General features: G+C 44.8%; 1 protein-coding gene across 1 annotated transcript in view; it reads right to left on the reverse strand.

The window, feature by feature from the left end:
• FBXL2 (F-box and leucine rich repeat protein 2) overlaps positions 1–25,474 on the reverse strand; it is a 114,656-nt gene that overhangs the window by 28,813 nt on the left and 60,369 nt on the right. The window contains 9 exon segments of the mRNA XM_086720338.1: positions 389–433; positions 1,334–1,394; positions 3,471–3,601; positions 5,112–5,186; positions 5,309–5,435; positions 5,899–5,994; positions 6,095–6,163; positions 16,929–17,023; positions 22,764–22,838. Of these exon segments, the coding sequence (XP_086576464.1) occupies positions 389–433; positions 1,334–1,394; positions 3,471–3,601; positions 5,112–5,186; positions 5,309–5,435; positions 5,899–5,994; positions 6,095–6,163; positions 16,929–17,023; positions 22,764–22,838 (774 nt within the window).

Consider the following 25,474-nt stretch of genomic DNA (forward strand, 5'->3'; position numbering starts at 1 on the left):
CTCTGGGCTCTCCCCTTGGGCCCCACGAGGGCCCAGGGACAGGGGACACACAGGAAGTAGGTAAGGACGGTCCCCCAGGATTCTCCTCTGTAGAGTCACCCCGTCACTGGACACGCAAGCTCAAGTCTCCCTTCGGCTCTGGGAAAGACGCGTATATTTCGAGGTCTGCAAACGATGGAGCTGAACGTCTCAGCTGTAGCCGGGACGGCTGGGAGGAGCCCAAAGTCCGTGCAGCCCGCTGTCAGGCCCTCGTGGGTTCCCGGGCCCCGAGACGCCACGCACGGCAGGCGGGGTGCACACAGCAGCCAGGTGGGGTGTGGGTGAGCGGCTGAGGCCCGCCGTCGGGACGGAGGGCCCAGCGCTAGCAGGGCTTGTCGAGTCTACTCACCAGAACGCATTCCTCAAGATCCATCTTCTCCAGATCGTGGCAATTCTGAAAAAGCCAATAAAACCACCCCCACCATGCGGTCAGTGGCCAGGGCAGCACTGGTGGCCCGCGCACGCGCACGCGCGCGTGTGTGTGTGTGTGTGTGTGTGTGTGTACTGGCCCCGCCTCCCTTACTCTCCTCCAGGAAGGGGCGTGCCCTGCCCCTGTGGGAACCGGCCCTGCCTCCCTTACTCTCCTCCAGGAAGGGGGTGTCCTGTCCCTAAGCTGACCCAGCGAGCCAGCACTTGTGAGCAGTGCCTTCTGAATCACACTCACTTAAACGGGAATGCGGCTGCCCTGGGCAGCCTCCTTCTCTCACCCCGAAAGGTAGTGGCCTCCACCTTCCTAGCGGCTCATGGATATCATCCTGTACATTTTAGCCACAGAAGAGGCTCTGGGAAGGCATGGGGCATGGTGCTTGGGCACAGTGTGGACAGGTGAAGGTTAGGGGTGGAGGAAGGGAGCGTATCACCATCCCCACAAGGTCACGGGTTCCCGGCAGCAGGCCAGAGGGGACCTCCATGATGGTCACGTCTGCCAGGTGAGGCGGAAAAGGGAACGGAGGCGGGGCACAGCCCACCTGGAGGAGGCACCAAGAGGCTGGGTCAGGGTGCGCGGGGGGAAGGGCACGTACCGCAGGGAGGACGTTCTCATTGTGGTCCCACCTGACCAGGTGACAGTGAGGTCTAGACTGCTCCAGGACCTCCTGCGGGGCCACCTGAGCTTTCTGGGACAATGGGGAAATGCACCCTGTGCCCGCCACTCTACTTGGTAGAATACCAACAACACCACTTGGTCAACTCTGACGGGACACGCACTTTGCACACTCCAAAACCACTGCGAGTCCTTTGGAAGTGAGGGCGGTGAATTACAGTTGGGTTTTGTTTTTTGAAAGCTCTGCCTTACCCGAGCTAGAAGTGTAAAGCCTGCGTCAGTCAAATGGGAACACCGAGCAGCCTCCAAAATCCTGGGATGCGAAGCGCACGGGAGGAAAAGGTAGTGACTGGTTAACAAGAGAAAACAAACTTTATGATGCACACTCTTGACTTTCTTCTGCTGACACACCTCCGCTTCTGGAACAGTCCTGAGGACTGCTGTCCCCTGCCCAGATGAGGGGAAGGAGGCTTAAGGAGACACGTGGCCTGCTCTACGGCCCAAAGTTTCAGCCCAAACTTGGGAGTGAACCCAACAATCCTTCCACAAAACCAGGACATTGTTGCTGCTGTTGTTTTTAAGCATTATTCCAATATTTGTTGAATGTTTTGTAAGTAGGCTCGAGCCCAACGCAGGACTCAAACTCACAACCCTGAGATCAAGACCTAAGCCAAGATTAAGAGTCAGACACCTGGGGCGCCTGAGTGGCTCAGTTGGTTAGGCGGCCGACTTCGGCTCAGGTCACGATCTCGCGGTCTGTGGGTTCGAGCCCCGCGTCGGGCTCTGTGCTGACAGCTCAGAGCCTGGAGCCTGTTTCAGATTCCATGTCTCCCTCTCTCTGACCCTCCCCCGTTCATGCTCTGTCTCTCTCTGTCTCAAAAATAAATAAACGTTAAAAAAAAAAAAAAAAAGAGTCAGACACCTAACCAACTAAGCCCCCCAGGCGCCCCCATCTAATATTTGTTGACTTTTAAACACAGTTAAAATCAGCTTTTACTGAACAAAATCATCTTGATATAGTCTGAATTTAATGAAATTCCCAGTTACCATAAAGGCAATTTTAAAAATCTGCAGCCAGTGGAAAAACATGAGTTAATTCTCAATGCCCATGCTTAACAGGGACAGGGGGATAAATAACACTCTGAAGTTAAATACTCCCTTATAGCAGTAATTTTGACCACCTTCTGACAAGTTTTGATCATCCACATTCCTTCCCCTATTCAAAAATATCAAAATTCCCCAGAATCATCCCTAATGAAAAGACAACAGACAGTCCTTAGAAGATGGGAAACTGGCCGAAACAGGGGAAATGGATCAGTTTCACCGACAAGTAAACAAGGAAAGAAGTATCTTTTTTCCGCCTCTTGCACAGGGGTTAAGATGGCCGGTACTGAGGTCAAAGTTTCAAGTTCAAACTCTACTTTGAACTTGAAAGTTCAAGTTCACGTTGAACTTGATGAGTAGGGTTGAACTTGATGAGTAGGGTTGAACTTGAAACCCTAACCCTAACCCTACTCATCACGTGACTCAGTATATTTGATTTTCCTGGAGCCCTGGTTTCTCCTCCGCCAAACAAGTGGGAATAGCAGTGCATGTCTCCTAGAGATGTGGGGAGGATCGAATGCGATAACGATACGTGAGTTCAACTGACGTTAGCGTTAGCATTTTGCTGCCATTATTAAAGTTTTAAGATTCGGGGCACCTGGGTGGCTCAGTCAGTTAAGCGGCCGACTTCGGCTCAGGTCATGATCTCGCGTGATCTCGCGTGAGTTCGGGCCCCGCGTCGGGCTCTGTGCTGACCGGTCAGAGCCTGGAGCCTGCTTCAGATTCTGTGTCTCCCTCTCTCTCTGACCCTCCCCCACTCATACTCTGTCTCTCTGTCTCAAAAATAAACGTTAAAAAAAAAAATTGAAAAGAAAGTTTTAAGATTCACAGTACTTCTGGAGAATCAGAAAACCAATCGTTTTTGTTAAAACGAGACCTCCTTCTGCTAGGGAAGATGACAGATAAAGCGACTGTGATCTCCCCCCACTTCGGTCCATTTAGTGACCGGTTTGGAGGAGAATCTGGTAACGTCTGGATGTGAGGCTATCGTGGGGACACGGTCAGGGCACTCTGACGTCAGCGGCCGGGACAGGATGGGGCAAATCAGGCGGGCACGCGGGTGAAGTCCGTCAAGAAGTTGCAGTTCAGACTTGGGGCGGCGAACTGGGTTACGCTCCGTCCCGCCCCAACCCGAGTGACGAAAGCCGCCGCCGACGCGGCCACCACCTCCTCCATCCCCACCCACGCCACCCGCTCGCGAGCCTCTCCCTTCCTGCCTGGGGGGGGGGGGGGGGGCTTCCGGCCGCGGGCTCCGAGCTGCGAAGCCAAAGCGCGGCGCACTCACTGGAGTCGCGGGCAGTTGAGAGCCAGGGCTGTGAGGGAGGCGTCCGTGAGGTGGCTGCAGCCGGAGAGGCACAGGGCCTGCAGCCGATGGCAGCCGCGGCAAATCTGCACGACTCCTTCATCCGTCACGCGCTGCGGAAAACCAGAACAGGAAGGGGCGTCAGAAGGCACCGGCGACGCCGGAAGGAGGGCAGAGAAACGCGATCTCGTGCCGGCCGGCGGGTCTGGGCTGCCGGTTACTAGCATTCCGCCCTAACGATTTAAATGGAACAAGGTGAGGGGCGCCCGGGGGGGGGGGGGGGGGGGGGGCTCGGTCGGTTGGGCGGCCGACTTCGGCTCGGGTCGTGACCTCGCGGTCCGTGGGTTCGCGCCCCGCGTCGGGCTCCGTGCTGACGGCTCGGAGCCCGGAGCCCGTTTCAGGTTCTGTGTCTCCCTCTCTCTCTCTCTGCCTCTCCCCCGCTCATGCTCTGTCTCTGTCTCTCTCTGTCAAAAATAAATACACATTAAAAAAAACGAAGAACATGCTTAAAAAAAGTAAATAATACATACGTACGTAAAACAAGGTGATGCACAGGGTGGACCTGTGTTTGTCACCTCCGCACAGCTTCAACATACCTGAGTGCTACTAACAGGGACTGAAACTTTAAAATTCCGTTTTCCTCCCCGGCATTGATTTGATTTTGTTTTTTTCAGGAAAAGTTCATAAACTCGTGTTAAAAATCACATTAGATAAAGAGCTCGTAGGAATGGCCCGGTTAAGTGACAGAACAATTTTTGGTTGAATTTCTACAGATTAATGCTTTAAATGTCTACCGTCTAAATCATGTGCGTGTATGTTTGTAACATGCCCTCAAATGTTTTCGAAAATGGTAAATGGAGGAAGTCACTAAAAGATTGACAAGTTGCTCGCGCGTTGACGTTGCGCGTGAAGTCAGCTGTCGGTGCTCTCCTCACACAATTCAGGGTCTGAACACTGAACGGCGCCTGTCAGGTCGTTATTTGTCCGGAAGGCGGTTTCTCTTGTATCTGCCACCGTCAAGGATTCCAAAGACGCCTACGATTCGTTCACTAAGCAGCGCGCGCAACCAATTTCTCTTACTCTTCTCAAAACTTAGGCTCCCCTGGAGACACCCGCAGGACGCAGCACGCGGCCTCTTCAAGGGTCAAAGTGACCACGGCAGTGAGGAAGCAACAGGAGCGTTTCGCACGCTAACGCTATGACGGAAGGGACACCTTGATCTCGCATTCATCCTTCATCTTTGAGCGCACCGTCACACCGGTCATTTCATTTCGTCCACTGAGATGGGACGACCGTCATCCTCCCCATTTTGGGAGTTAAGAGAACAAAACAAAACACCGAGACCTGACCAGGGATCCCTTCAGGTTCGTGCCTGGTTCACGGAATTCCTGCCATCTTACAACAGACCAAGACCCCGGTTGTAGGGGAAACGTCAGCGGCTCTGGATGGGCCATTTCGCTTCGACTGTCATTCTTTCGTCTTGTGGCAAAGCGACGGATCGCGCGAGGACACAGACTGGGAAATGAGGGTGTGCTGACCCCCCACCCCCCTGCCTGGGTGCCTAGAGGCGGGGCCCGCAGCGGAGCCCGGGGGAGGGCGCCCCCAGGGAAGCGCGTCACTTACCGAGCAGGACTGTAGGTTGAGGCTCACGAGCTCGTGGCAGTAATTCTGGATGTGCTTCAGGGCTTCGTCTTCTAACTGAGCGGACACAGAAAACAGAAGAGGAGGGAACCGGCTGCGGGCGCGGCGGAGAACCAGGAGGGACCAGCAGCAGCTCTCCGGGGAGGGGCCCGCGCCGGGTGTCGCCGGCCGCTCGGTACCTGCGTGCAGCCCCTCAGGAGCAGGGCTTTCAGGCCGCGACAACCTCGCACCAGCGCCTCGATGCCGTCCTTCGTGATCTGGTCACACCACGACAGGTTCAGGTATTCCAGGTTTCGGCAGCCCTCACTGGGGGAACGAGAGGCGACGCGACACGTGGGCAACCCGCCCCACGGAGAGCTTATTACGGAGCGTGAGCTCGGTAAATCACAAGCCTCTCGGGGAGAGAAAATCGCTGTGACCCGACTCTCCTATTTCTTGTTCCAATGGGACCGCTACGTTTCAGACAGGGCGCCCCGGGGGCTCAGTCGGTTGAGCGTCCGACTTCCGCTCAGGTCACGATCTCGTGGTCGGTGAGTTCGAGCCCCGCGTCGGGCTCTGTGCTGACGGCTCCGAGCCTGGAGCCTGTTTCGGATTCTGTGTCTCCCTCTCTCCCTCTGCCCCTCCCAACTAGCACTGTGTCTCTCTCTCTCTCTCTCTCTCTCTCAAAAACAAACATTTTTAAAATTAAAAAAAAGATAGATGGAAAGGTTTTAGACACACCAGGATGCTCGTAGGTTGGGGTGTTTCTCCAGGCAGCGGGCACTCTTACCTGATCCCCTTCAAGGAGCTGTTTGTAATAGACACACAGGAAGTCAGATCCAGATGTTTCAGCTTGGAACAGAATCTGCTAAGGCTATAACACGTGCTGGAAAAGAGCAGACACACTAAAGATATTTTCAACCATGTTTCTCTCCCCTCACTCTCCGCATGGTCAATTAGCCACCGAACTAACTCTCGTTACTTACCTGTCAGTGATTTTGGTGCAACCATTGAGGTTTAAATGTTCAATGTTGCGGCAGTTCTGTGCAAAGGTCCTAAAAAGAGAAAAATTTAAAAACTCCCTGGACAGCCACTAGAGGGCGCGGGTCACCATTCACATTTAGAACAGTGCTCCTCAAGCTAAAAATTTTGTTTTATTGTGCAAAGAGCATTTAACATGAGACTTACTCTCCACAAATTTTAAGAGTACAATATATTATGGCTGACTTTAGGTACTGGTGCTCCGCAAACTTTAATGTGCACATGAAACAGCTGGGGTTCTTCCCACAGTGCAGATTCTAACGGTACTGCTAAGCAAACTGCTTAACGGTCTGTGTTTGTCTTCCTTCCTTCCTTCCTTTTCTTTCTCTTCCTTTCCTTTCTTCTTTTCCTTCCCTTCCTCCATCCATCTTCCTCCCTTTCTTTTCTTTCTTTTCCTTCTTCCTTTTCTTTCTTTCTTTTTTATTTCCTTTCCTTCCTTTTCTTTTTTTCCTTCTTTCTTTCCTTTCCTTCCTTCCTCTCCTTTCCTTCTTTCCTTCCCTTCCTTTTCTTTCTCTCTCCCTTCCTCCCTCCCTTCCTCCCTCCCTCCCTTCACTTCCTTCTTTTCCTTCCTTCCCTTCTTTCTTCCTTTTCCTTCCTTCCTTCCTGTCTGCATTTCTACAAAATTCCCAAGTGATGCCAGTGCTGCTGCTCTGGAACTACACGTTGAGAAGCAAAGCCCAAGACGGACTATGCATCAGTCATAATTCTCCTTCAACCCACACCTTGGTGGGTTGATATCTGAGGGTGGAGGCCTGGCTCCTTGTTACTTCTCTTTATAGAAAAATCAGTTCGAAGCAAGGGGTTGAATCTTTCTTGTATTGTGCCATGCTGTCATTTGGTTGTTTAAGAGCCTTCCTGGAGAAACCATCTTTGGCCATTGATAGGGTCAGTGGTTGATCAGTATGAAGAACCATCCAGCTACTGGTGCAAATACTCAGTCACAAAAGGCAACTTCATCAATAATTTGTGGGTTGGTAGCAAGGCCAGAAGTGGAAAATTAAATATCTCTTCCTCGCCACTTACTCTTTAACATATCAGCTTGGACTGGCTCCGCTCACCTGCATTTTCCTGAGATATAGCTTCAATGTATCTTTAGGGGTGAGTCCTGATTCTTGCATACAGTAGCCAAATGTCTCCCAAACCTGGCCTCAAACCACATGTCACTCTTATCTGCTCCTTCTGCCCTGGTAGGGTGCTATGGAAGTGAGCTAGAGCCTGGTGGAATGCCGAAGTTGAAGATATGGAGCCCAAAGTCTGACCAAGGTGATTAGAATGATCAGAGAAGAGTATTAGAGCAGAGAGAACTTTAGAGCGTTCCCCTCAAGAACTCAGTAGAGTACTAATCAGAGCATGCGTATGTGGAAACTACCCAAAGCCAGAGAAAGAATCCTTAAAAACCGTTAAAGGGAACAACAGCCAGAGCCTACCCGGAGTCAGGGAAGTGCCCATTCCCACAAGCCAACGACGCAAATCATCTTAATCTGTGGGACACTGAGAACTCATTGCCTCAGGTATACAATTAGCCCTCGACGAAACACTGCTTCAGCCCAACTTAACAAATTTAAAAAAGAAAAGGGGGGGGGGCGCCCGGGTGGTGCAGTCGGTTAAGCGTCCAGCTTCGGCCAGGTCACGATCTCGCGGTCCACGAGTTCCGAGCCCCGCGTCGGGCTCTGTGCTAACAGCTCAGAGCCTGGAGCCTGTTTCCGATTCTGTGTCTCCCTCTCTCTCTGCCCCTCCCCCGTTCATGCTCTGTCTCTCTCTGTCCCAAAAATAAATAAACGTTGAAAAAAAAAAAAAATACGTATTGCGTGGGGCGCCTGGGTGGCGCAGTCGGTTGAGCGTCCGGCTTCGGCCAGGTCACGATCTCGCGGTCCGTGAGTTCGAGCCCCGCGTCGGGCTCTGGGCTGATGGCTCGGAGCCTGGAGCCTGTTTCCGATTCTGTGACTCCCTCTCTCTCTGCCCCTCCCCTGTTCATGCTCTGTCTCTCTCTGTCCCAAAAATAAATAAACGTTGAAAGAAAAAAAAATTTAAAAAAAAAAATAAAAAAGAAAAGGGGTTGAAGAGAACTATGTCCAAATAACTCAACTGTGTCCAGAACAAAACTCAAGAACAGTTATAGGAATACAAAATATTCAGCTACCAAAATAAAACTCACGATGTCTGCCATTGAACAAAAAGTTGCCATGCATTCAAAGAAGAAGGAAAACACAACCATAATGTGGACAAATTTTCAATCAAAGCTGACCCAGAACTGACACAAATATTCGAGATAGCAGACAAAGACATTAAAAGTTATTACAACTGTGTTCTGTAGAATGTAGTTCTATGGTGCTACCTAAAGATTAAACAAGTTATGTTTATTAAATATGCCATGTAGAGACAACAGAGATATTTTTAAAGACCCAAATTAAAGTTTCAGACAATGGCTGAGACAAAAAATTTCCTGGATGGGATTAACAGCAGATGAGACATTGTGGAAGAAAATATTGGTGATCTTGAAGACATAGCAATAGAAACTATCCAAAATGAAACAATGAAAGAAAACAAGAAAAAATAAAAAGAACAGAACACGAATGAGTTGTGGGACAGCTTCAAGCAACCTAATATACATGTAACTGAGAGTCTCCAAGGAATAGGAGATTAGGGAGGGGGGGTAGTGGATATCTGAAGAAGTACTGGCCAAAATTTTTCCAAAATTTATGAAAACTATAAACCTACAGATCCAAGAAACTCGAAGAATTCAAAGTACAAGAAATACGAAGAAAAATACATCAGGGCATATCATAACCAAACTGGTCAAAAGCAGTGACAGAGTAATCTTAAAGCAACCGGAGAAAAAGACACATTATGTACAGAGAAAGAAAAATAAGGGTGACAGAAGATTTCTCACAGGTAACAAAAGAGCAAGAAAACAGAGGAACAGCATCTTTAAAATACTGAAAACAAACAAACAAAAAAAAAAACTGTCAACAAAATTCTATGCTGAGCAAAAATATTTTTCAAAAGTGAAGGAAAAATAAGTTTTTTCAGACACAGAAGAGCTGAAAGAGGGGCACCTGGTGGCTCAGTCAGTTAAACCTCTGACTTAGGCTCAGGTCACGATCTCAAAGTCTGTGAGTTCGAGCCCTGCTTCAGGCTCTTTGCTGACACTGTGGAGCCTGCTTCAGATTCTGTGTCTCCCTTTCTCTCTGCCCCTATTCAACTCGTGCTCTTTCTCTCTTTCAAAACTAGAAGAAGGGGGCGCCTGGGTGGCGCAGTCGGTTAAGCGTCCGACTTCAGCCAGGTCACGATCTCGTGGTCCGCGAGTTCAAGCCCCGCGTCGGGCTCTGGGCTGATGGCTCGGAGCCTGGGGCCTGTTTCCGATTCTGTGTCTCCCTCTCTCTCTCTGCCCCTCCCCCGTTCATGCTCTGTCTCTCTCTGTCCCAAAAATAAATAAACGTTGAAAAAAAAAAATTAAAAAAAAAACAAAAAACAAAACTAGAAGAAGAAGGAAAAAAAAGAGCTGAAAAGGGGCGCCTGGGTGGCGCAGTCGGTTAAGCGTCCGACTTCAGCCAGGTCACGATCTCGCGGTCCGTGAGTTCGAGCCCCGCGTCGGGCTCTGGGCTGATGGCTCGGAGCCTGGAGCCTGTTTCCGATTCTGTGTCTCCCTCTCTCTCTGCCCCTCCCCCGTTCATGCTCTGTCTCTCTCTGTCCCAAAAATAAATAAACGTTGAAAAAAAAATTAAAAAAAAAAAATAGAGCTGAAAGAATTAATCAGATCTGCGGTACAAGAAATGTTAAAGAACAGTCTTTAGGTAGAAGAAAGAGTGACACTAGATGACAATTTGTATCTGCACAAAGGAATGAAGAACTGGAAACAGTAACTACTTGGGTATATGAAGTCAATTTTTTATGTATTTAAATCTCTTAATATTAAAAACTACTAACAACCTAGTGTGGAATTTATATTATATGTAGATTGAAAATGTGTAGCAATAATGGCATAAAGGCTGAGTGAGGAAAACTGGAATTGATACGTAATATAATTTGAGGCTACATTATAACAAGTCCAAGATGTACATTATAAACTCCAAAACAACAATCAAATTACAACATAACACATTACAGCTCTAATCCAAAAAAGGATAAAAAATGGAACCATAACAAATTCTTAATCCAGAAAAAGGCAGACAAAGACGAAAGGGAAAGAAAAAAGTGTATGGGACAAACAGAAAACAAATAGCAAGAGAGCAGATATAAAACCAACCATATCATATCAATTATCACTTTAAGTTTAAATAATCTAAATACCCAAACTAAAAAGCAGAGATTGTAATAATGGATCAAAAAAGCAACATCCAACCATACATAGCTTACAAGAAACTAACTTTAAACATAAAGATACAAATCAGTGAAAAGTAAAAGAACAGAAAAACATATGCCATGCCAACACTAATCAAAGAAATCTGGAGTGTCTGTATGATATCAGATGACGTAGACCTCACAGCAAAGAATACTACCAGAAATAAAAGAAGGCCATGTGATAATGATACATGGTCAATCCATCATAAAGGTACAGCACCCTAAATGTTTATATACCTAATAACAGACCTTCAAAATACATGAAGAAATAAAGTGACAGAACTGCAAAGAGAAACAAATACAAAATTATAGGCAGAGATTTCAATGTAACTGTCGATCAAATAAGAAGTCAGCAAATCAGTAAAGATATAAAACACTTGACCATCACTCTCAATCAACTTGATCTAATTGATATTTATAGAACACTCCACCCCACAGCAGTTCAAGTTCATATGAACATTTACCAAGACAGACCATATTCTTGGCTACAAAACAAGTTTTAATAAAATTAAAAGGATTCAAGTCATGTAAAGTATATTCACAGATCACAATTGAATTAAATTAGTAATCAATAATATAAAAATCTGGAAACGCCCAAATATTTAGAAACTAATTAATACACTTCTCAATAACCCATGATCAAAGGAGAAATCAAAAGAGAAACAGAATACAGTTTTAATGGAATGAAAATGCAAACAAAGAATTCAAACTTGTGAAGTGCTATTAAATCAGTACTTTGGGAGAAATTTATAGCACTAACTTTCCATTCTAGTAAAGGGAAATAGGTCTCAAGCAAGTGACTTAAGCTTTCATGTTACAAAAGCAGAAAAAATAAGATCACATGAACCCAACGTAAACAAAAGAAAAGAATAAAAGATCAGAATGTATATCAATGAGGCAGCAAAAAGGAAAACAATGAAAAAAATTTTAAAAACCCAAAGGTGGTTTTTTGAGAATATCATTAAACTTAATAAACCTGTAGCCAGAATGATCAGGGGGGAAAAACACAAAAGGGAAAACATGTATCAGAGACACCAACAAATCTTCACTTTAAAATACGCTATTAATGTCAATAAAAAAGCCAAAGGATATGTAAATTGAAATAGGCAATGTACGGTCACTGTGCCTTTGATTCGATATCGCAACTACTTCCATATAGTAAAAAAAAAAAAAAAAAAAAAATTAACCAACATCAGGAATAGAGAGAGGAGGTATCACTGCAGATTTTACAAACAGTAAAATGATAATCAGAAGGTGGGGGTGCCTGGCTGGCTCAATCAGTAGAGCATGTGACTTTTGATCTCAGTGTTGTGAGTTTGAGCCCTGTTAGGGGTAGGGTTTGCTTAAAAAAATAAAAATAAAATGATAACAAGACGGTATTATAGACAACTTTATGACCATAAATTTAACAACTTGGATGAAATAGACAAAATCTTTGAAAGATAAAAATTATACCAAAGGTTGCTCAAGAAGGAATAGAAAACATGGAGAGTTCTACATATACTAAATAAATAGAATTTGTAGTTAAAAACCTGAAAAAGAAACATGCAAGCCCAGATGGCCTCAGTGGTGAATTCTACCATACATTTAAGGAAAAAAATAATAAAATTCTACATAAATTCTTCCAGAATCCTGAAGAGGAGGGAACACTTCTCAATTCATTCTATGAGGCCAGTATTACTTGATACCCAAATCAGACAAAAATATCCCAAGAAAAGAAAACCAAAGAACCATATCCCTCGTGAACACAGATGCAAACAAAGTTAACAAAATTTTAGCAAATAGAATACACCAATATGTAAATAATATAATACATGATGACTCGCATTGTTGTTTATCCAAGGGATGGAAGGTTGGTTTAACATTAAAAGATCAACCCATGTTTATAGCAGCACCATCAACAACAGCCAAAGTATGGAGAGAGCCCACATGTCCATCAACGGATGAATGGATGAAGAAAATGTGGTGTGTGTATATATATATATATATATATATATATATATATATATATATATACACACACATATACACACACACATACACACACACACACACACACACACACACACACACACACAATGAAGTATTACTCGGCAACCAAAAAGAATGAAATCTTGCCATTTGCAACTACGTGGATGGAACTGGAGGGTATTATGCTAAGTGAAATTAGAGAAAGACAAAAATCATATGACTTCACTCATATGATAACTTTAGGAGACAAAACAGATGAATATCAGGGAAGGGAAACAAAAATAACATAAAATCAGGGAGGGGGACAAAACATAAATATGGAGAACAAACAGAGGGTTACTGGAGGGGTTGTGGGAGGGCGGATGGGCTAAATGGGTAAGGGGCATTAAGGAATCTAATGCTGAAATCATTGTTTTACTATATGCTAACTAATTTGGATGTAAATTTTAAAAAATAAAATTAAAAATAAATACTAAAAAAAAAAAAATCAGCCAATGTAATTCACCATGCTAAAAACAGGTAAAACCATACAATAATCTTACACAGAAAAAGGACTTGACAAAATCTAATACCCACACTCAATTGAAAAGAAAAACCCTCAGCCAACTAGAAATAGAGGAAAATTTCCCCAATTGGATGATCATCAGCAAAAAAATCTAGAACTAACACCATATTTGGATGCCTTCTTCCTAAGGTCATGAACTGTCTAGGATGTCTGTTTTCACTATTTCTATTCAACACTGTACTATATTCTAGCCAGTGCAATAAGGCAAGAATAAGAAAAGGCACTGATTGGAAACAAAGAAGAAAAACTATCTTTGATGATAGGTGACATGACTCCTGTTTATGCAGAAAGTCCAAAGTAACAAACAAAAAGCTACTAAAAGGGAGTCTATTAAGGCTGAAGGACAAACAATCAATGTACAAAAATCAATAGTATTTCTGTTTACTAACAATGAAGAATCAAAAATTGAAATAAAAAACACTACTTATAATAACATTTCATAACATAGATAAATATGACAAAACATGTGTATAATTGTCCTATGACAACTGTAAAACTGTAAAACATGCTGAAAGAAATTTTAACACACCTAACTATACGGAGAGATACACGATGTTCATGAGTTGGGAGACTCAATATTGTTAAGATGTCAGTTCTCCCCAAATTGATCTATGAATTCAGCATCATCCTAAATTATGATCCCAGCAAGATATTTTGTAGAAATTGACAAGCTGATTCTACAGTTTATATGAAAATGCAATCTATAACAGCCAAACAATTTTGAAAAGAACAAAGTTGGAGGAAAAACACTATTTGATTTCAAACTTATAAAGCTGCAGTTAATCCGGACAGTGTGGCTTGGTATAAAGACAGACAAACAGATCAATGGAAAATATAGAGAGTATAACAATAGTCCCACAGTTATTTGGACAACTGATTTTCAACAAAGGTGTCAAGGCAATGAAGTGGAGAAAGGGTGGTCATTTCAACATACGGTGTTAGAATAACCAAACATCATATGCAAAAAATGAATTTCAATTTATATCTCACACCATATACAAAAATCAACTCAAAATGGATCATAGATCTAAACTACCAACTTCTAGAAACACAGGAGAAAATCTTTATGACCCTGGGTTAGGCAAAGATCTCATATATCATTGACAAAAATTGGTAAGTTGAACTTCATTAAAATGAAAAACTTCTCTTCAAAAACCAGTTAAGAGAATACAAGGATAAACCACAGACTGGAAGAAAACATTTACAAAATACAAATCTGATAAAGGACTTGTATTCAGAGTGTAACTCTCAAAATTCAATGGTAAGACAAAAAACAATCCAATGAACAAAAAGGGCAAAAACCCCACATTCGAACAGATATTTCAGCAAAGAAAATACGTGAATAGGGGCTCCTGAGTGGATCAGTCAATTCAGCATCTGACTCTTGATTTCGGTTCAGGTCATGATCCCAGGGTCATGGGATCGAGCCCCGTGTCTGGCTCCATGCTGAGTGTAGAGCCTGCTTAAGATTATCTCTCTCTGCCTCTGCCCCTCTCATCCACTCATGCACTCTCACTACCTCTCAAAAAAAGAAAAGAAAATATGTGGATAGCAAAAGTGCATAAAAAAATACTCGGGGTGCCTGGGTGGCTCAGTCGGTTAAGTATCTGACTCTCGATTTTGGCTCAGGCCATGATCTCACAGTTCGTAAGTTTGAGCCCCATGTCTGGCTCCACGCTGACAGTGTGGAGCCTGCTTGGGACTCTCTCTCTCCTTCTGCCCTTCTCCCACTCTCACACGGGCTTTCTCTCTCCCTCTTTCTCTCTCTCCTTTTTTGTCCCTCCCCTGCTCGTGCTCTCTCTCTGTCAAAATAAAGAAATAAACTTAAAAAAAAGATGCTCAACAACATTAATCATTAGAAATACAAATTAAAACCACCATGAAATACCACTACACATATCTATCTATCAGAAAAGCTAAAATTAAAAAGACTGACCTACCAAATGTTGACAAGGTGGGGGAGGGACTGGAAGTACCACACACTTCTGGTGGGAATACAAAATGGCATAATCCTTTTGGGAAACAGTTTGAAAGGTTTAAAAAGTTAAACACACACCCACCAAATGATCTAGCTAATCCTAGGTATTTACCCAAGAGAAATGAACATATATGACCTACGAAGTCTTATACACAAATGTTCATAGCAGCTTTATATGTAATGGCTGCAAACTGGAAAGAACCCAAATGAGAAATTAATAGATGGTATTATATCCATTAAATGGATCACTATTCAGCAATAAAAAAGAATGAATTACTGATACATACGACCACACGGGTGGATCTCAAAACAATGATGTTGAGTGGAAGAGGCCAGGCAAAAAGGAGTACATACTGGATAATTAGTTAAAACTTTTGAAGATTCAAACTAACCTATAGCAACAGAAAGCAGATTGGTGGCTGCCTAGCAGTGGGACAACACAGGGTAGGAGGGAGGGAGGGATTATAAAGGCACACGAGGAAATGCTCATGGGACATGCAATGTTCATTATTTTCATTACAGTGTTGGTTTTATGGGTATATACATATGCCTAAAATGATCAAATTGTACCCTTCAAGTACATACAGTTTATTGTATCTCAATCACATCTCAATAAACCTGTTAAAAATCCCCAGGACTTCATATATAATGCTGGAGCAAGAGTTACAGAGAGCATACATGTAAGATTAGTACTGGGGTTTTAATCTATTTTGATTATTACTGTATCTCCATTCCCTAGATCAGTGCCTGGCGTAGTTGGGCTCAATAAACATTTGCAAACGAATAGCCTCCCTCCATCAAAAACAACACTACATATGTGGAACAGAGTAGATGCCAAGGCTAGCTCTAGGTCATTACAAGAAAAAACTGGAGGGGCGCCTGGATGGCTCAGTCGGTTAAGCACCTGACTCCTGACTTTGGCTCAAGTCATGATTTCATCGTTCTTGAGATCAAGCCCCAAGTCGAGCCCTGTGCTGATGGTGTAGAGCCTGCTTGGGAGTCTCTCTCTCCCTTTCTCTCTGCCCCTCCCCCGCTTGTGCTGTCTCTCTCAAAATAAATACATAAACATTTAAAAACATGTTACGAGTCAATTTTCCTAGCAATGGTGCAGATGTTTCAATGACAAATTACACCATCTGTAATTTTACTGCACATTCTCACGGGCAGTTGCGACTGACGTACATGGGGGTGATGCTTAGGTCTACGAGAGACAAAGTCCATCCCAAGGTTCTAGGGGGCAGTGTGTATTCTAATGTAGCCAACCTCAAACAACAGTAGAGGCCACAAGGATAAAAACATAAAGGCTTTAATTATGTCTTGTCTCCAGAAAAGCACGTGTTCTTAACAGCGGATTGCTAACATTTCCAATAAATAATGGCTACCCAGTAAGAGGTGGGCAAGCATGTGTTTGGGTTAACTATAATAAAAAGACTGTGGTAATCACATCCTTTCAGGAGCATGCAAAATTCCAGGTTATGTGCAGGACGCTTCTGAAAGAATTATTTTGCCAAGTAGGAGAATACACAAAAAGGTGGTCACTTTCATGAAGATGAAGCTAGGAAGAAGGGGAAGTGAAGGAGGGAACAGAGGCGAACCATCGTTTCATCACACACCAGGCCCTTCATGCGTGCTGTTTCGAGTGATGCCCGTGACAGTGTCACGCAGGAACCACAGCTGCCTTCGCTTTGCAGAAGAGAGAGCAACACCCAGCGAGGTGAAATAATGCGTCCTCAGGCCACATCCCTAACCCAGGCCAGAGGATTCCAAACTTACGGTTCTTTTATTACTCTACACAAATTACCACAGAAACGACCTCACAGGAGAAGAGCACTTAATATGCTTGGTTTGTTCTGGTTTGTTCTTGCTGATGGCAAGTCGGCTACGAGCTGCCACGACAGAGTGAATCACTGTGGATCCAACTTACTTCAAGGAGGAGTCCCCAACACCGATGCAACCCCGCAGGCTGAGCTTCCTCAGGAACCCACCGCATCGCTTGGAGATATTTTCCACTACTCGACCCTTGAATCAAGAAAGTCGGGAAAAACATCTTAATTTTCATGCTGCTTATCTAATGGCATAATACCTGAAATTTAGAAACGGAATCGAATTTTCCCGGGCATAAAAGAAGCTATTTCGGAACATTCTTCCAACACCCCACCTTGTTCCTAGCGTATAAAGGAGCTGCAGGCATGGAGAAATAGTTTCAATTAAAGCGTTAAATATTAAAAAAAAAAAAAAAAAAAAATCCGTGCACTATGTTTTGGAAGTTTTAGCCCCGGAGCTAGGCCTCCCCTTACAGGGCTCACGGCTACTCCACCGATGACAAGGCTTTGTGACGTCAGCTATGGGAACACTGGGTGCTGAGCAGGGGTCTACAACAACGTTGCTCCAAAAAAAAACAAACTTTGTTGTAGCCGAACATTACGGCACTAGAAGTCTGAAGATGTATCATAAAAGCTCCCCCGCATTCTTCTTAGAAATCCCTATGTAAACACATTTCCTTTGAAAAAGGAACTCGGGCTGGCAGATATGTTAAAGGGGAAAAAAATGAACATCGGTTAACACTTTCACTTTTTCAGGCACGATTTTAACACTTCCTTGTACGTATTACGACTCATTTAATATTCACGACAACCTCACGGGCTACTACTCGACAATGGAGATCATGAAGAATGTGTCTGGAATACAGAAGATCCCTTAGGAGTCTCTCTTAGCATTACCATGCCCTGTGATTCAGGCCAGTAAAAGACTACAGGTCAATCCAGGTGGAACGACCAATGACCCATACACTTCAGAAAGTACCATGGTAACGAACCATGACTAGCTGGGGGGCCTGCTGGAGATAAAGGGAGCACGGAACGTGCAGAAGAAAGTAGTTGTAAATACCGAGGATCAGCATGTGACCAATTCCAGAAATGAAAACTGCAATTGTCCTGAGTGTTTCTCCCTATTTTGTTATGAGTGTGTGTGTGTGTGTGTGTAGAGATAATACTTTTTTTTTTTAAGAGAGAGAGTGCGAGTGGGGGAGGGGCAGAAGGAGAGGGGGAGAGACAATCTTGAGCAGGCTCCGTGCCCAGCACGGAGCCTGACGTGGGGCTCAGTCCCCCAACAGTGAGATCGTGATCCGAGCTGAAAGTAAGACATTTAACTGACTGAGCCACCCAGGCGCCCCACGTTTGTTTTCTTTCCCCTCCTATTCCCTTATGTAAAATGAGATGTATTGGTATTTAACTGTTACTTCTGCATCACGGTATTTAAGGTACAGGGTATCAGGAAGTGAACATCACTCAGGACTTTCTCTCTTCCTCTGAGGAAGGAGTTGGTGTGTTTCCGTTGTAGGCTGGGTACTTGTATCACATTAGGCGCAATTACAGTCTTCGGAGATTAAGTGCAGGTTGAGGAGATGCGTATGGGCGCCACATTGACAAGGGGTGAACCTGTGCTAATCTATCTTATGTGCCAACTTGACTGGGCCACGGGATGCCCAGATCTTTGGCCAAACAGTATTCTGTGTATCTCTGTGAGGGCATTTCTGGATTAGATTAACATTTGGATCAGTGGAGGGAGTAAAGCAGATTGCCCTTCCTAGTGTGGGTGGACCTCATCCAATCAACTGAAGACCTGAATGGAATCAAAAAGGCTGAGTAAAAGGTAACTCCTCCTCCTGCCTGATTGCTTGAGCTGAGACACTGGTCTCTTCTGGCCTTGGGACTCGGGGGAAACCTCAGCTCTTCTTAGGTCTGGAAGCTGTCAGCTCTCAGACTGGAATTTCCCACATCAGCTCTGCTGGTTCACAGGTCTTAAGACCCAGATTGGAGTTACACATCAGCTCTCCTGGGCCTCCTGCTTCCCAACTGCCGATCTTGGGACTTCTCAGCCTCCATCATCGCCTGACCCGATTCCTTACACTAAATCTATGTGTCTACATACACACACATACTAGTGGCTGTTTCTCCGGAGAATCCTAATGCAGACTGGATCTATTACCTTCATTTTGCAAATAAAGAAAGTAAATGTTTACATCGCCAAGGTTACACTTTAGTGAGTAGTAGAGTTAGGGTTCTAACATGTTTATGTGATTCTAAAGGCCGTGTACTCCGCGTAAGTACTACCTCTACGAGGTAGAAAATACCGAAAAAAGGGCCATTGGGGTTTCTAAAAAAATACTATTATCCTTACTATATAAAATAGCAATCTGGGCCCTGAACTGTAAGCACTAACAATTCACTAGATCTCATCAAACCACAGGATCACAGGAACAGGGCTCACATATGTTGTTACCTGGCTAACTGATGAATGGATAAAGAAGATGTGGTATATGTATATATAGATAGATATAGATATAGATATAGATACATATACAATGGAATACGCTCGGTGATGAAAAAGAATGAGATCTTGCCATCTGCAACAATGTAGATGGAACTAAAGTGTATTATCCTAAGCGAAATAAGTCAGGCAAAGAAAAATGAAATATGATTTTACTCATATGTGGAATTTAAGGAACGCAACAGATGAAATAGGGGGAGGGAAGGAAAAATAAGATAAAAACAGGGAGGGGGAGACTCCTAAGTAGAGGATAAACTGAGGGTTGCTGGAGGGGTGGGGGGTGGGGGATGGGCTAAACAGATGATGGGCATTAATAAGAGCACTTGTTGGGACGAGCGCTGGGTGTTGTACGTAAGTGATGAATCACTAAATTCTGCTCCTGAAACCAACACTACACTGTATGTTAACTAACTTGAATTTAAACAATAAAAATTTTTTTTTTTTAAAAAAGATGGAAATCTAAACTTCAGTATTGCTAGCAGCTTTATTTATGCTTTCTTAAGAGTTAACAAATCTCTGTCTTTAGAGGAAAAAACAGATTATGACCTGGAAGTCCAAGATAAATAAATATTTAAGTACAGAATAAGACAGCAAAAACCCCTCCATACCAATGTCGGCAAATGGAGCACACAACATGTTTTTCTCCATTTAAATTTAGTTACATTTATATGAGCTTTCTATTCTTTCTTTCTTTGGAGGAAAAGCTTTTGTACAGGAATAAAAAAAAATATATTCAGAATTTTCTACTCCGCTGTTTCCAACTAAGAGGAAAAAATGAGCAAATTCTTTCTGAATGCAAAAGTCAAGTCAATGGCTGTATGTTATCCATTTAGATAGTATGTTGTAGGCGTGGATTTTGGAATGAAGGGATTTAGAGAGAAACAAGGCCTAAATGGAGGGACCTTTGGAGTTGTAATTTTTAGATGAGCATGCTACTCGGCTATTCCTCACTTTTGGCTGGTAGAATCCAATGGCACAAAAATATCCAACTTTTAAAGGCATGGGAAATGCCTAAACATCAGGGAAACAACACTTATTCAGGAAAGAGTGATGCTGAAGGAAAGGTGCCGAAGCACACGTGCCTTCTGGGGACTCTAGTCTGCCTTTTCTCTAAAACATGACATCACGTAATCCATTGTGTTCAAGGTGACTACTGTCCTCTTACTGAGTGAATGACCTTGGGTAAGTCACTCAAACATTTTGTGCCTCGGCTTCTTCAATGTGGTGTTTCTGAGGAGATTAAATGAATATATGTAAGTTGCTTAAATAGTGCCAGGCACACAGTAAGTACTATTAACCTATTAATCCGGAACCTTGGTACCTACTCTGTCTTTCAACATATCCATAAATCGTCATTTTCGTCCCAAATAAATTTGAGATGATTGGCTTATCCATGGAATGCTTCCCAGGGTGAGTATCCAATGGGTCCTATTTAGACAATACCGGGGGCCCCAACACTTGAATCCAATCTGGGTTCAAATTGCTAGCCCGCAAGGGTGACTAAATAGTGTTAGACTAGACTGAAACCCTGGTACCAACTGTTTCAAGTTTTCACAAGTAATATTTTACATAACTGGTGAGCCGTAAGCTAGTCTCTCTTCAGTGGAAGTACGTACTCTTAAATATTTATGCAATGTGTTTATAGAACGGCAGTCAGCCATCAGCTAAAATTCTGAAATCAAATAATGCATAAGGTAGTGCCACTCACTTGAAATAGCATTTTTAAAACTCTGGCCGTAAATGTTTTAAGTGTGCTTTCAAAAGGTTGTACAGTTTGGAAAAATCATCAAAGAACACTGAGGGGACAATAAGAACCAAGAGTAAGAATGCATAATTTGCAAATTGTAAAAAAACAATGACTCTCCCTTGGCCAGCATAAATGACTGCAATTTTTGGAATCTAATGTGCTTCTCAACATCACTAAGTAAACACAATGAACAAAGATCTAGAGATTATCGGTCTGAAGGGGAATCACGTGTCAGCATGTTTGGGTGGGGCACTGTTGCAATCATTGCTATTAAGTCTGGAAAGAGCGTTAAAGAACCCCTAACCCAGGGACCACAGTCCAAGCCAGCAAAGAGAATTTGTCTTTCCGGGTGGGCGTGAAGCCCTGAAGCCTTCCAAGCTCAGAACAAGAGAGGAACCCACAGTGGGAAGCGCTGTGCTCAGCCCCTCTGCCCCACTGGTCTGACACTGGGTTGGAGACTCTCCAGCTAATCCCCTGGAGAAGGAGGTGAAGGGGCCCCACACTGGCCATTAGCTCCCCGAGGTAACACCGGGTTAAGTAACTGGAAGGAAATTGTTTGGGCGCAACTCACCGTCAAGCGTGATTATTTCCTTATCCGTTAAAAAAGACACAGAACGTACACTTTGGCAAAAACACTTCACGAAAATGCTATATGAGGAACCGAACCAAAATACAATTCCACTGACTATAACTGAGTTGGCTACCCCAGAAGTGAACAAGGTTTTCCTAACATAGGGTAGATAAACTTCAGAATCTCAACACCCTAAAACAGCTCTCTAGACAATCCCTGTGTGCAATGCTCTTTATTACTTCTCTCTTAGTTTTTAGTCATAAATTGGTATTCAATACTAAAGTTGTTTGAAAATAAACTTTTCTCATTTGCTCGGGCTGTCACTCCTAGATGGAGACGTTCCCATATTTCTAGGTAAATACATGAGAATCCTAGACTTAGAAAAGGCTTTAAGGATCATTTTACTTCTTTACTTTATGGATAATAAAACTGAAGCGCTGAGATAGTCTGTGGCTTAAGTGGCTGGGCGGGAGTGATCGTCCAGGTCTCCAGCCTCACTCCTGGCCCCAATTCTTCTGCTATTTCTCCATTCTTGGTGCTGAATGAGAATTCTCGGTGGAGCTTTCAGATCAATAAATGTGTGTCAAGAGTCTCCTAAGATTAAAGCACGGAACCAGGTGTTAATGATGCAGGAATGGGGCTTTAAAAAGCTCAGTGATGGGGAACCTGGGTGGCTCAGTCGGTTGAGCGTCCGACTTCGGCTCAGGTCACGATCTCGAGGTCTGTGAGTTTGAGCCCCGCATCAGGCTCTGTGCTATCAGCTCAGAGACTGGAGCCTGCTTTGGATTCTGTGTCTCACTCTCTCTCTGCCCCTCCCCTGCTCATGCTCTGTCTCTCTCTCTGTCTCAAAAATAAATAAAAACATTTAAAAAAAATAAAAAGCTCAGTGATACCACTAAGGTTATAAACATGAACAAGGAGGAAAAGTAGTCTATTACTGATACAGAACCCAAAGCAAAATGCAAGTAGAATTTTGGTCCTCATGTATGCAGACACCTTCTTGGGTCTTTATATTAAATCTGACTAAATGCAGCAAAATTAAAAGGCAGCAAAGAGTGACCAGTTTACTCACCTTTTTAAAAAGTCCTATGTCTAAAATAAAGCTAACTTACCTCCACATCTGTCTGAAAGTTAAAAAGGTCTATTCTTTGCCAGTTGCTTCCATCCAAGGCTAAAATGTTCCAGGCCTGGGAGGCGGGAGGAAGAGGAGGAGAGACAGGGGTGAAGGCAACTGTTAGAGGAAGTCTTGACTCAGCCTCTGTATTTTCAAACTTTTATTATCTTTTTTTGAAAGATTTTATTTTTAAGTCCTCTCTACACCCAACGTGGGGCTCGAACTTACAACGCCAAGATCAGGCGTCCCATGATCTACCTACCGAGCCAGGCAGGCGCCCCTAAACTTTTATTCTTGATATACATTAAGTTGACAATCAAACATGGAATTATGTTAAATACAAAAGATGATATTAAAGTTAACTGCTTGCTTGAACTAAAACTCATTCTCATTCTAATAAAACTTGATATTTATTGATAAACATCTGGTTAATACTCTACCTTGGAAATCTGTGCACATCGGCACAAAGTTACTATATCCAAGAAGGAAAATATTCTAGGAAGAAAGGGGAAAAACAAAAAAATGAGACAGTATTAACGTTTTAGGATATTTACAACTTTAAAGATAAAATGTAATGTGCCACCTGGATAGATCGTAAGTTTTTTCAAGATTCCTCAATTCACAATAGACAAGCTCACTACAATTCTACGTCACTACCGTGAAATGTTAAATGTCCACACGTTCCAAAGCTGTTTTAAACACACTACACAAATCCCCTTAAAACAGCACCAATTAAACTCGTATGCCCTTTGTTCCAAGGACACGGACAGGGACACTAGATCGCAACTTGTTCTATTAAAAAGCCAAATGTCTAACCTCCCAGACACTAAGCCCAGGGAGAGCTAAATCCTTCTAATTTTCATGTCCCTAGCACACGTCTCATGTCCCAAACCCCTCTTTTGGTGGCAGATGGACCCAACAGGCTCAGATGCCCGAGCCTCAAATAACGCGGTCGAGCAACACTCCGTGCTAAACTCTGTTTGGTTTGGGCACATTTGTTCGCAAGGCAGAAGGATGGAGCCCGGTCACTGGTTTTTCCTGAGCAGAAGCCAAGAACCACAGGAGACGAGGAAGGTGGGAACAAGCAAGGCAGGCGAGGAAACGAAACCCCAGTTGACGCCAGCTGCGCCCTCGGAGGAAGCGGCACCGCCAGTCAGCGTGGCAGGCGTCCGAGCGCGGTCCCCAGGCTGGCGGTGGAGGCAGCTGCCGGCGGGTGGCGGTCAGCGCTGTGCAGCAGCGGCTGCAAACAGGGAGCGGCTTTCTCGCGAGAAGAAAGGTGGGCGGGGACGAGGTCGGGGACGGTAATAGGATCTCCGTTCTCATAGTTCTGGAAGGTACCCACGGAAGTCTGCGTCCGTGCGGCGCAAGGGGCAGGAGGGGGCTGGCCAACAGGCGCCTACAAAGCTCTTCGAGGCTCTGCAGAGGTGACAGTCGGTGGCGAGCCGAAAGCCCGCGCGCTCAGGAAGGACCCGCGAGCCACCAGGGCCCGCGAGCCACCGCGGCACGGCAAGCGCCACGGCAAGCGCCACGGCGCTAGTGAGGCCGCAGGCCCCGCTGGGGACAACGGAGGCGCCGAGCGGCTTCGGGTGAAAAGCAGAGGCCAGAAGCACACGGGCCACGCTGATCTTACAAACCCCGGTGGGCCTCCGTCTACAGGAAAATGCCGGTGGCTGAACACGCGCATTCACACGACGCCAAACACGCTTCAGCGTGTCCGCCAACACTCGCACGGCCTCCGTGGAAACACATCGCGCCCCACCCCCGGCCCTGCCGCCTCAAGGCCCACGTCCTGTGCCACACGCCCCCCCTACGACGGGCCACAGCCGAAAGAACGAGTCCCCCGCGGAGAAAAGCCCACGGTAGGGCGGAGCGCTCCACGCTGGGGCTGAGCTCTAAAGCGTGAGCCGAGGGGGGAAGAGGAGCTGCTAAGCCCCCCTTGAAACCCTTCAAGACCTACCGCTTTGCAGACCACGTGCCGCCACGTCTCGGCAAGAACGGCTGCACTGATGATAATAAAAGTAGCGAACTCTGATCGCGTGCTTCCCAGGTGCGAGCCGCAGTTTACGTTAGCCACTTCACGGTCTCAACGCCGTCCTGAGATGCTGTCATGATCTGCTGCTTCCGAGTCGGACGTGGAGCACAGAGAGGTTACTAACTTGCCCAGGCCGCACAGACTGTGAGAGCAGAGCTAGGACGTAAACCCAGGTAGTCCGGCTTGAGAGCCCAAGCCTATGGCCACTATCCACGCAGCCTCAGAGAGTTTACCAGAGCTGGTTTTCCTTCAGGATTGGACTGGATGCCGTTGCTTCAACTGAACAGCAAACGAAGCAATTGTGTTTCCATAGAAAACTACGTATGGAAAACACGTATCTTGAATGCTACAATCACACTAACAGAAGCGAAATGCCCACACGTCCAGACACACGCGAGAACCAACAGCTGGAACGCAAGCTTACATCTCTCATGCTTACTAGCAAATTTCGTGGTTACTGAATGAAAACGCAGACCGCCTGTACTATTTACATTATTTCCCCTTTCCCCATGACCCCACGAAACCATGTAGTTGAATTTGCACAAGTTAAATAGGCAAGATGGGACTCCAAACTGCCAAAGCGCAGCCTAAGCCAAATTCCTGAATCATGTTTCAGTGAATAAAATAAATGCCCTGAATGGCAGCACCGGGGACACTGGCAATAGAAACGGAGCTCG

This window comes from Puma concolor, chromosome C2 (assembly GCF_028749965.1).
Source record: "Puma concolor isolate L17-30 chromosome C2, mPumCon1.1.hap2, whole genome shotgun sequence".
Classification (NCBI taxonomy): Eukaryota; Metazoa; Chordata; class Mammalia; order Carnivora; family Felidae; genus Puma; species Puma concolor.